This window comes from Anticarsia gemmatalis, chromosome 13 (genome assembly GCF_050436995.1).
Source record: "Anticarsia gemmatalis isolate Benzon Research Colony breed Stoneville strain chromosome 13, ilAntGemm2 primary, whole genome shotgun sequence".
Classification (NCBI taxonomy): domain Eukaryota; kingdom Metazoa; phylum Arthropoda; class Insecta; order Lepidoptera; family Erebidae; genus Anticarsia; species Anticarsia gemmatalis.
Window position 1 is genome coordinate 12092105 of NC_134757.1, and position 12643 is coordinate 12104747.

A 12643-nucleotide genomic window follows, 5' to 3' on the forward strand; every position below is an offset into this window, starting at 1 on the left:
ATATGGTTCCTTCGGGATATGTTGTAAACTTTTATATATTTCATCAATTTTGAAAAAGAGTAACAAACATATTTTGGCCTCTGCCTACGCATTTGGCAAGAAGATGTTATGTATGAAACAAATATAAATACATCCGTCTTCACAAACTTTCGCATTTATAATATTAGTAGGGTTAGTACGATTTAAAATGTGCTGTATCGATTATCATGAAAACACAAAACTGGCACTAGGCAGCCAGATCACAGTCTAGTCTGAGTCAGCCCATGATCACGGTCGATGCAATTCGATCGAAACGTCGGATAAACAAAAACCAGTTACATTATAATATTAGTATGTGAATAGTAAGCCTCTATTCTGTAATTGTTCTTTTTTGTATGCAGAGTTTCTTCTACGAGATCCTGGCGGGCGTGTGGGTGCGCAACGGGCTGCAGATCAAAGGCCAGGCCATGACGTACATCCAAGCTAACTTCTGCAACTCCATGGTCGACATGGACATCTACTGGCTGCAAGTCTGCGCCGCTCATCTGCCTGCCGACCAATTCTTGGACATGTGCATAGATATGTGAGTGAAAGTTATTTTTAGGTTAAGTTAATCTTCATGAAGTAAGTCAATGTTGAATGTACCGTCCCACTGCTGGGTAAAGGCCTCCCTCAAAGCTTTCCACTGTAGACTGTCGCCGGCGCGGCGGTCTGGCGGTCTTCAAGTTAAGCGGGTCTAAGCTGTGGACTCATGCTTTAAATATTATTTAAGAAACATAGAATGATTAATGTAAATTAACTTATATCTGATTCTGTAATTCACAAAATAACTCGTATTGTATCAATGCATTATTTTATAAAGACCTCAGTTATTGAGTTATTGCACATAACGCTCTTTATCAAGGGTTACGGAACTCTAACTCATTTAATACGACTAGGGTATTCCCGGTCACAATATTGCCATGAATAAAATTGTATTATATTGCACATAAACACGTGCATCGGGGTTGCCATTAATATTTCTTGAAGACAAAGAGTTGTAAAGGAAAATGCATGTTATCGATAAAACCGTACGCTATTTTGATTATTTTTATTGAAATATGGTATTTTCTCAATAGTTGTGCATTTAAATCAATTTTCAAATTTTAAAATTCAGTAAACGAACAATGTGCTTTTAAAGAGATAATTAAGTTATGTATGAATGTTTCGATTGTCCCAGGTTCGGTGTCCGTGAGTGGTTGAGCATGTTGCCGATGTCGCCGGCGCAGGCCGCCGAGCAGGACGCCATGGTGGAGGGTCTACTCACGTTCCTTGCCATACTCGTCTCTTCAAGAACAAATCTCAGTGAGTTATACTACATACTAATTTACATTAGTTTTTTAGTTTAGCTTATCAACTTGGTGCACCCGAGTTTGCCTAACTATATTCAATACTTCTTTAATAATACGTGGATAACGTTGTGAGAACATTTGCATAAAAATGATTGTTAATATTTATTATAAAGAAAAGTGTGTAACTGTTTGTTTTCCCTGAATAAATAAATAGATAAATACATATTCGGGCCAGCACGTTCGGTTCGGTAGTAATTAACGAACGACAAAAGAGACTTGCAGCACAACATTTTTTTTAATTATACGTGTGTACGTGTGCAGGTAACGACGAGCTGACGCAGTCGCGGCTGGAGGTGAGCACGCTGCTGGCGGCCGGCGACAAGACGCACTCGCAGTTACTCGAGCTCATGCCAGAGCGCTCTGGTAATGCACATACCAGGAATTTTGAGACTGTACTCAAGGAGGTACGTGGACATCTACGTATTATTTTTATCTTGATATTTTCCCATGTTATGTGGGGTCGGCACAACATGTTTTCTCAAAAATATGCTCTAGAGGAGATTTGGCTGATGTGTGCATGCTCAAATGACGTTCTATAGTCGGACAGGTCATAGATCGAGTCATCCCTAACTAACACTACGTGTCATATTTCTTGCGAAAACGATGTCAAAGCAAAATATCACTAACATGACCATCAACAATGCATATACGCATTCATATAGCAAAAGAAGTTATTCATCTGTCCGATCTAAATTCAATTTGAATGGAACCATATGCACCACTTTTCATGTAAAAGGAAACTGTCAAAATCAATCTATCTGGATAAAATGTTTTATGGTAATAAATATGAAAATGTACGTAGTACTGAGAACCTCCTCATTTTTTAAGTCGGTTTAAAATAACGTTATGATATATTAAATTTAGTTTCAACTTTGTTATAACTACGTAATACTTACAAACTTTTAATTTATTTAACGTTACTCATAGCATAAAAAACGCCAATTACAGCGACATAATCTAACAAATTATAAATTGTATTCAGACTTTTGCCCTTTCAGTTTTATCTGACACATTTCGTTCTAGAATGTTCTATTAACCTTGGAATTTTTGTTTAGATATTTTTTCTATATTATTATTGAAGTTTAATATAGTTTGCTTAGTTTCCATATCAAATCAATCGTGCACTTTGAACTTATAATATCATATGTGTGCTAGTACAACAAACGTTACTGATAACCAATTAGGTATTGATGCCTCTTCCTATTGTTTAGTCCTGCCAGCTTTTAGCGAGCAATATTATTATCATATGTTTACCAATGGGAAAAGCGAAAGGTAGAACATAAAAAGAAGATTGCATTCTAAAATTAAGGCAATCTCAATTTGTCGTATTCCATCTATCTATCAATTCAGGCCATTTCTAGCCACTATTGAGTATAGGCCTCCCCCTCAGTACGCCTTTTTTAACGATCCTGTGCTTGTCTCATCCATTAGACCTTATAGTTGGAGACCTTCCTTGCGATCTTCGCCCCTTCCATGGACAGTTCGTTACTGCTTTGATTTACCTATCGTCTATACATTTCTACACATATAAAAAAAAATTCGGTACATTTAATATATTTACTAAATAATCAATGAGAGGTGTCTGGAAATAAATAATTATAATTTAAAGTTCAGAATACTAAGGACCTAATGGTGGTTTGCATCTAATGCTGCATCCAATGGTGGTCTTATCTAAATCGATCCATTAAAATGTGCGTGTTATTTCCATACTTACGTAATATAAATAAAAAGATGTTTGTTTGGGAATATTCTGTTATCGCTAATTGCTCCAAATACATTCACAATATTTTTGCTGTACTAAGTATAACGATATGGTGGAAAACCCAAAACTTGTTTTAATATTGTTTACTCGGAAAGATAGATAAATTTTACCAATTACTGGGCGATATCAGCAAGCGGTCTTACCGGAATGATTTGGAGTTACTCCACCACGCTAGCGAAATTCGTATTGGGGATTTCTTTCAATAACTTCTTAAAGAACTTTTTTTATTTTATTTTATCGTATGGTTAGTATTTAGTAGTTCAAGCCGACCGAAAGTCTTTTAGCATGACTTAATGACTGTTATCAAAATTGACATCAACCGGGTTAGCCCTTTTCCGTGCCCTCCGAAGCGTGGAAATGCCAGTTCAAATACCATTTTACGGTAACCCTTCTGTGGAATGACCGCCTTAAGAGTTGCTTAGCCGAAAGATCGTTTACCAGCCGGTGAACGCAACTGGCTATAGACCGCCTTAGGACTTAAGCAATAGCTTTTAATCAAGCATGACCAGATTGAGCAGTTTCGTAAGTAAAAGTAGTTCTAGTTAAAAAGTTCATATTATTATGATCTTCGTTTGTTTTAGTTGTCCACGTACCGTCCTCCGCCGCGAGGGTCGGAGAACCTCGAGCAAGGTCTGTTCGTGCCGCAGCCGATAGTGTGGGAGCAGTACTACGACCCGCTGCACGTGCTGCGACGAGCCGTGCACCGGAGAGACTTCCACGCTTCTATGGAACGATTCACTACCTAGTTAGTATATTTAGTAATACAAGTATGTGTTTCTACTTTTGAATGAGTTTTTGGTAGATCTTGTGTGGGTGGTACGTGATCCCAAGTCGTAGTATTGTGTCAAATCGGTTTTGAATATTACATCTTGTGAGAGTGTGTTTTTAATCGTTAAACTATTTATATTGTGATGATTTATCACGCAGTGTTGGTTCTAAAAGTAGAGTATTCATGATGGAAGTCTATTGACCATGATACATTTTAATGATGTTTATAGCGTTCGTGAGAAACAAAAAGCAGCCGGAGGTCCGGAGAGCGGCGCAGGCGTCCTGTGGCCGCCACTGCGCGCGGCGCCGGGCGGCGCGGCGGGCGGGGCGGGCGACCCGCGCGGGCTGTGCCTGTCGGGCGTGCTGCACGGCGCGCTGCTGGGCGTGCTGCACCGCGGCGTGCACCGCCGCGCGCCCGACGCGCCCGCGCCGCATGCGCCGCCCGACCACGTGCTGGCGCTGGCCGTGTACCTGCTGCACGTGGCCGCCGACCTGCACGCCGAGCGCGCCACCGACCACCACGTGAGTGCACCGTTTCTGACCTAGCTCTGTACATATTTAAGGAACGAAACGATCTTAGCTTCTTTAATAACCTGTGTCGTATTTACAGAGCGACGTGATGGTGGCGGCGGGCGGGGCGGGTCGCGAGCGCGTGTCGGGCGTGCCGCTGCTGGGCGCGTTCGCGGGCGCGGCCGTGTGCGACAACGCGCGCACCGTGGTGGGCGCCGTGCCCGCCGCGCCCAGCCCCGCGCCCGCGCCCTCCTACCCCGCGCACTACCACCACCACCACTCCGACAGTACGTCTTACTTGTCTAACACTTAACTATATATTATACGTTCGCGGGCGCGGCCGTGTGCGACAACGCGCGCACCGTGGTGGGCGCCGTGCCCGCCGCGCCCAGCCCCGCGCCCGCGCCCTCCTACCCCGCGCACTACCACCACCACCACTCCGACAGTACGTCTTACTTGTCTAACACTTAACTATATATTATACGTTCGCGGGCGCGGCCGTGTGCGACAACGCGCGCACCGTGGTGGGCGCCGTGCCCGCCGCGCCCAGCCCCGCGCCCGCGCCCTCCTACCCCGCGCACTACCACCACCACCACTCCGACAGTACGTCTTACTTGTCTAACACTTAACTATATATTATACGTTCGCGGGCGCGGCCGTGTGCGACAACGCGCGCACCGTGGTGGGCGCCGTGCCCGCCGCGCCCAGCCCCGCGCCCGCGCCCTCCTACCCCGCGCACTACCACCACCACCACTCCGACAGTACGTCTTACTTGTCTAACACTTAACTATATATTATACGTTCGCGGGCGCGGCCGTGTGCGACAACGCGCGCACCGTGGTGGGCGCCGTGCCCGCCGCGCCCAGCCCCGCGCCCGCGCCCTCCTACCCCGCGCACTACCACCACCACCACTCCGACAGTACGTCTTACTTGTCTAACACTTAACTATATATTATACGTTCGCGGGCGCGGCCGTGTGCGACAACGCGCGCACCGTGGTGGGCGCCGTGCCCGCCGCGCCCAGCCCCGCGCCCGCGCCCTCCTACCCCGCGCACTACCACCACCACCACTCCGACAGTACGTCTTACTTGTCTAACACTTAACTATATATTATACGTTCGCGGGCGCGGCGTATATTTTGTCTGTATCCTAATGGAAACGGTTATTAATCGCATATTGTTTGTAGGCGATACAGAATGGGAGCCCACAGAGAGTGAAGCGACACGCATCCCTCTGCTCACGACGTCAGCGTCTCTGCCGGCCACAAGCACCGCGCTTGCCGTGCCGCAACCATTAGAGGTAACATAACTAAACATTTATAAGGTCCTCCTTTACGTATTCTCCGAGGTAAGGAGGTAAACAACCTTAACTTCCCTGAACTTCCAGTCACTAAGAAATTTTGAACAGGAAGACTCATGAACTTATTTTTAGTCCGACCCGAATTCGAAACCATAAAGCAAAATATCGCCTTAAAGACGCAAGTATTATATAGCAGAAATTAATCTGAAGTTGTCAAGAAACAGTCGCATGTGTCAGTTGGTTACACTATGCAACGTTACAGGTAGCGCGAGGTGACTCAGTGCCGGACGATCAGTCCGACGGCGGCGGAGACGCACCACATATAAGAGCACTCGAGGCTATCGAGGTACGTAATCTACGTCTTATTAATAACAGAAGTTAGTTTACGATACTACTCCCATAAATTATTGATATTAGTCATTATTGGGCGTCTGTTGATGAATTACAGCTTTCATATGAAAATATTTTCTTTAAATAATTCGTAAAAAAAAAAAAAAAAATATTGCACATGATCGTGGATAGATGGTATATCATGGGGTTAGGGAGTTAAAGTCACTAAGAGTTATACAACTAATCATGTTATACACTCCGTAGCACGATATCCGCGAGAACGAGCGACGTCAGCTGGCATTACAGGCGTTCGACGAGGAGATGTCTCTCGCGCTCGCCTCCACTCAGGACGAGCTCGACCCCGCGCCCGTACCTATCGACTACGGTGAGTAAACTACCCATGTAAGCTCTTTTACTGTAGTTTGTATATTGATACCCGTCAGTAGTAAATGTCTATATGACTGAAATGGCGTAGATAGGAGGTTTTGAGTAATCCATGGTGGCTTCTGTCGTAGTCTATTTTGAAACTGTATATGAACGCATAAAACAAAATATATTGATTGTTCAGAAATGTATCAATTTTTTGATAAATTGAATAAAATTATGATACTACAATGTGCATGCAGCCAGCGCAGTTTTACAAGCTTGGGATGATTCGGAGTTTGCAAGTAAGTGTAATGTTATAAAAAAAAAATTGGTAGTGCATAGTGTCCAACACAAACGTAATGTATGTAAAAAAATGGTTGCATGTAAAGTCGGTTTGTGGATGATAAATATGATGAAAAATTGCAAGCTATGTGTGACACAAGAAATATTACAAACACTGAATATTGTTTCATGACCGCAAGCTATAATTAAATTGATGTTTTCATAGAAAAAATGCAAATGCCGGTACCAATATCGAGCTAAAACGAGCAAAAATCTCGTTTGTTATACGACTCCCTTGAATTTTAATGTATTCTGCATTTAGCCCTCTTACACACTTTAATATGCAACTGCCAGAAAAATCATGCCGATTTTTATAGTGTGTTAGAGGGCTTAGTATTTGTTGTTATAACGGCAGCAAAAATACATAATCTGTAAAAAATTCAACCGTCTAACTGTCACGGTTACAGCCTGGTGAAACATACAGACAGGCAGGCAGCTAAGTCGTAGAAATAGGGTCCCGTTTTTACCTTATGGTATAAAACCCTGTATTTAATGCTGCTATATGTTCTACAGATATGGACGGGAGATCGTGGTCGCTGAGCATACGCGGCTCCCCTCCCGCGCTGCCGGCGCCTGAAGACTCACAGCCTCAACCACAACCTTCTACCAGCAACCAGGTAACAACACATTTTTTACAATCTTATTTAGTTTTAGTTTTTAAGTAATTTAGTTCATTTCGCGACTCCTTTAGCACTAGTTCATGTTTTGATGTTTATTTCTTTAAAACTTCTTATTAAATGGAATCAATTCTGATGGTTTTTTCATTCTTTATTGTTTGAAATGTGGTTCTGCCCATGTCCGTTTTAAATTTTATCCAGATTTGTCTAGGCGTTTTTGAGATAGCTAGATAATATTTTTTGTTTTAACTTTGTATATTTACATTGATGATAATAATATGGTCATGGTTGTTTCGTAATACTAACAAAATATCACTTATGTTATGTTTTAATGTCGGATTTTTCTATGAATTACCCTAACATTAATCAATAACTACAAGCTAAGACGAAGACCCAATAATATCTTAGAGATAAGATATTCTTATAATTTCAATTCTTAAAAAAAAAAAAACTTAGTGAAATGTTCTATACTCAATGATACCAATGGTCGTATTTTTGCAGTTACAACTGCACACACAGTCGGAGGAATCAATACCGGTGAACGAGTCTATAATATCGCTGCTATTGAAGCTACACTCGCAGTTGTCTGGACGACTCGACTCGTTCTCGCTCGACGAACCCGCGCCCGATACGCAGGAGCCTATTGGTGAGTATACGTACACGTACAACGGCACGTGCGAATGTGTATTTGTGTAATGTTTTTTATGTTTTACGTCTTATTACTGTGTTACTTCAGTCGGTGTGAAAATACAATTTACAAGTATCAGAAACACGATACAGTGACAGTAGAAGTTGTGTTTTCGACTCGTCGTAGTGGTACATTTTAGTAGAACTACCATATGAAATGATTAATTTACAAAGCAATTTAGTTGACCGTCTACGGTCGGCCTTAGAAATGTTTGCTTCGTGTTTGTACATAAGTTTGATGCGTGTGCAGGCGACGGGCCGTTCTTCATCGGGCGCGTGCTGCGCAAGCTGGCGGCGCTGGACGCGCGCTGCGCCGACGCTATCGCGCACGTGCGCCACTCGCTGTGGCCGCACCAGCGCGAGCGACAGGCCGAGCAGCGCGCCAGGTACACACACACACTACTTTAGCTTGCTAGTTGCTGTTTACACATATTGACTCTCGTGTTCTCGTGTCTCATTTCAGTATTATTACATCGAATTTTAGACTTACGACACAGAAGAAAGCAGCAGCGTCTATTCACTAACTTGAATTTATCCAAGTGTTTAATGTTTTTGTCCGTTGAATCGATTGTGAAAAATATTGAGGACGATGTTTTTTTTTTCTTTTTTAAATTACATGACGTCGCGACGTTGTACATTTTATCTAATCATATGAATTCATCTCTAAAACGGTTTACCGTAGCGGTAGACAAAACAAAAACAATAAAAATAAAATATCAAACAGGGAACGTCGTGAGAAAGAAGAGCGGTCACGGCGCGCCCGCGAGCGTCAACAACAACTAATGCGAGAGATCGCGCGCCAGCAAGAGAAGTTCCTATCAGCGATGCAGAGCATGGAGGGCACCGACTCCAACGCCATGGAGTGGGAGGAGGAGGAGGCCGTCGAGAAGGACTACGATTGCGTTATATGTAACAACACCGCACCTACTACTAGCAATGATCCGATTGGACTCGTCGTGCTGCTACAGGTAGGTCATAAGATTGGATTCGACATTGACTTTGGTTTTTGTTCTTGTTTATTAATGCAATATGATTATATTTTTTGATTGTGTGTCGGTTTGTGTACCGCGTGTAACGTATATGCTTGTCGTCGCAGTCGACGTCGGTGCTGGGCCACCGGCGGCGCGCGGGCGGCGGCGACGCGCGCCTGGCGCTGAGCGAGGCCGAGCGCGCCCGCCTGCAGGCGCAGCACGACTCCACGGCCGCCGCGCACCACTACCGCCTGCACGACGAGCTGCACCAGCACTTCGACCAGGACTCGTGGCTCACCAGCGTCAGCGTGGGCTGGGAGGGCGGCGTGCACGTGGCCACGTGCGGCCACCACCTGCACCTGCGCTGCCTGCAGCTGTACCTGCGCGCGCTGGCCGCGCCGCAGCGCCCGCACAACCTGCACGTGGAGCGCGGCGAGTTCCTGTGCCCCGTGTGCCGCCAGCTCGCCAACTGCGTGCTGCCGCTGGCGCCGCGGCCCGCGCCGCCGCCCGCGCCGCGCGCGCCGCGCGACCACGCCCGCAGCGCCGCGCTCATACAGGACATGCTGGAGCGGGACCATCCGCCGCCTGTAAGTACTCTGTGCCTGCACGCGGGGCCAGTTCCTGTGCCCCGTGTGCCGCCAGCTCGCCAACTGCGTGCTGCCGCTGGCGCCGCGGCCCGCGCCGCCGCCCGCGCCGCGCGCGCCGCGCGACCACGCCCGCAGCGCCGCGCTCATACAGGACATGCTGGAGCGGGACCATCCGCCGCCTGTAAGTACTCTGTGCCTGCACGCGGGGCCAGTTCCTGTGCCCCGTGTGCCGCCAGCTCGCCAACTGCGTGCTGCCGCTGGCGCCGCGGCCCGCGCCGCCGCCCGCGCCGCGCGCGCCGCGCGACCACGCCCGCAGCGCCGCGCTCATACAGGACATGCTGGAGCGGGACCATCCGCCGCCTGTAAGTACTCTGTGCCTGCACGCGGGGCCAGTTCCTGTGCCCCGTGTGCCGCCAGCTCGCCAACTGCGTGCTGCCGCTGGCGCCGCGGCCCGCGCCGCCGCCCGCGCCGCGCGCGCCGCGCGACCACGCCCGCAGCGCCGCGCTCATACAGGACATGCTGGAGCGGGACCATCCGCCGCCTGTAAGTACTCTGTGCCTGCACGCGGGGCCAGTTCCTGTGCCCCGTGTGCCGCCAGCTCGCCAACTGCGTGCTGCCGCTGGCGCCGCGGAACGTGTGAACGGCGTCATACGAGTCGAGCTTAGTCAATAGTGGTAATGTCTAAGAGTAACTTACGTAACGTGCACGTATACATACGTGCATTTACGTGTCCGATGAATTTTCATTAAGACAGATCTTGATTCGATTGTTCTAATGTTGTACAACATCCTACAGGCTCCAAGTCGACTATCAGAAGCCATGGGTAAAGCGATGGAGGACATGACAGCGACAGCGGGTGGCAAGTTGAAGCAGCGCTACGGCTCTTCGCCTGCTGCCATCTTCACGTTCGTGGCGTCACTCGTACGAACCAACCTGGAGTGTGAGCTTGTACAGCGCGGTGGTACACTGCAGACCTGTGTCGCGCCACGGTATAAGCCAAGAAATGAATGTATCGGTAAATATAATTTATAAACTTAATTATTGGTTTAGTTTAGCTCGTTATATTAGTCGCTTTTATTGGTTGTCTTTGACTACGTAAGTTAACAGCTATATTTCGTATTTGTATTTATTCGTGAAATTCAATTTATGGTTGGTGTTAACTCATTGTGTGCGTGTGTAGTGCCGCTGCTGGTGGTGGCGGGAGCGCACACGCGCGTGCTGAGCAGCGCGGGCGCCGGGTTCGGCGCGGCGGCGGCGTGGCGCCAGCTGACCCTGGGCGCCACGGCCGAGGCGGGCGGCGCGGCGGGCGCGGCCGTGGCGTGCGGCGCGGCCGCGGCGCGCCCCGTGCCGCTGCTGCTGCGGGACCCGCTGGCGCTGCTCATGCAGCTGCTGCTGCTGGCGCCGCCCACGCCGCCATACCTCGACATGCGTACGTATACTTACCTCGACATCTTTATCTATATAATTCTTCTGTAAGTGTGTATGTCACTGAACTTCTCTTAAACGACTGGACCGATTTTGATTAAATTTTTTGTGTGTGTTCAAGGGGATCTGAGAATGGTTTAAATTTTTGAAAAAAGTTTAAAATTTTCAAATTAAAGACGTGTAGACGAGTGTCTGTCGGGTCCGCTAGTCTATTTATATATTTGTGCTAAAGGATTACATTTTGCTTTATTTTATAAATTAATCATTTAATTAAACTCAATGAGACTTCCACAAAAGTTTAGAAATAGTAAAAAAAAAAAAAACAGTTCAATACTGAGCCATAATGTAGCACATTTCATCATAATTACATCTGTCTCTCGCAGAGGAGTTCACGTGCATGGTGCGCGCGCTGTACGCGCTGAGCTACTACCAGGCCGTGTGCCAGTTCCTGGCGGGCGGCGGCGCCGAGTTCCGCGCGGCGCTGCTGGGCGCGGCGCGCGGGCCCGAGCCGGCCGGGCTGCGCGGCGCCGCGCGCCTGCTGCTGGCGGCGCTGGCGGGCTCCGACCTGTTCACGGAGGACGGGCCCGCGCCCGCGCCCGCGCTCGACGCGCGCGCGCCCGACCTCGTGCACATGGAGAAACAGGTACACGCTGCCAACTTGTTACACATACATTTTTTCACAGCCTTTTAATCTCCCATTTCTTCGTCCATTAATGTCCTGTTGAATACTTTGATGAATTTCCAGCATCAAACTGGCAAAAATATAATAAATAAAATTGAAGCAAATCAGATCAAAGATTTTTTCTATGATTAGCTAATATGTACCTAAAAACAAATTCTTTAATTTCACGGTTGCCTAACTTAAATCCAAACATTTTAACCAACAGTTACAAGAACTGCTTCTGCCGTTCTTACGCATAGCAGCGTTACTCCGACATCATCTATACGGCAGTGAGTTGCCGGAGATTTCGACGCCGCGGCAGGAGTTCGTGCGGCTGGCGTACTACCTGGAGCTGGTCACCGACGGCATGGAGTGGAGCGAGTGGTCCGCGGGCCGAGCCCTGCCGCCCGACTCCGCCGTCGGCGCCCGCGCCTGGGCACGACAGTTGGGAGCTGCAGCGTCTAGGGGACAACTTGCTGTGAGTTTACTGTTGACTTTTCTGTTTGTTTGTTAGCCTAGTTCTGTGTTTTTATCTTCCGAAAATCCAGACTTCTCAATTTTTTCATTGAATTTTTGTTAATTTATAAAAATATTCATGTTTGTATCACTGAAATTATTTTAGTGACAATTTAGTCACTACGCTATATAAATGTTTTCCATTATATTTGACTCAATTCACACCGGGATGACAAAGACCGTCAGTGGTGCGGCGAGCACGACGAAGGTTGAGGCGCGCGCGTGACCGCTCACTTTGTGTTCATTCACGTTGACTCGCGAGCGCGACGGCGTGCGCGGTCACGAAATATCAAACATATATTATGGCGTTATACCGAAGTGTTCACGTACAAAACGCACGCGGCATGCTCGTGGCTATATCAAACGCGTGAGATTTTCTTGTGTGTTCACGTCGAACTATCGGAGGCGCGCGACTTAGGCCGGGACTCCACC

At 47.3% G+C, this 12643-nt stretch overlaps 1 protein-coding gene across 1 annotated transcript in view; it reads left to right on the forward strand.

The window, feature by feature from the left end:
• Positions 1–12643, forward strand: part of Ubr3 (Ubr3 ubiquitin ligase) — a 56666-nt gene that overhangs the window by 37798 nt on the left and 6225 nt on the right. The window contains exons 11-33 of the mRNA XM_076121857.1: positions 381–562; positions 1199–1323; positions 1632–1774; positions 3714–3877; positions 4131–4422; positions 4511–4720; positions 5358–5487; positions 5597–5709; positions 5972–6055; positions 6304–6424; positions 6666–6707; positions 7261–7364; positions 7866–8010; positions 8302–8437; positions 8776–9019; positions 9148–9609; positions 9665–9790; positions 9846–9971; positions 10027–10152; positions 10405–10624; positions 10790–11038; positions 11418–11677; positions 11922–12173. Coding sequence (XP_075977972.1) covers positions 381–562; positions 1199–1323; positions 1632–1774; positions 3714–3877; positions 4131–4422; positions 4511–4720; positions 5358–5487; positions 5597–5709; positions 5972–6055; positions 6304–6424; positions 6666–6707; positions 7261–7364; positions 7866–8010; positions 8302–8437; positions 8776–9019; positions 9148–9609; positions 9665–9790; positions 9846–9971; positions 10027–10152; positions 10405–10624; positions 10790–11038; positions 11418–11677; positions 11922–12173 — 4056 coding nt within the window. The remainder of the gene's footprint in view (positions 1–380; positions 563–1198; positions 1324–1631; positions 1775–3713; positions 3878–4130; positions 4423–4510; positions 4721–5357; positions 5488–5596; positions 5710–5971; positions 6056–6303; positions 6425–6665; positions 6708–7260; positions 7365–7865; positions 8011–8301; positions 8438–8775; positions 9020–9147; positions 9610–9664; positions 9791–9845; positions 9972–10026; positions 10153–10404; positions 10625–10789; positions 11039–11417; positions 11678–11921; positions 12174–12643) is intronic.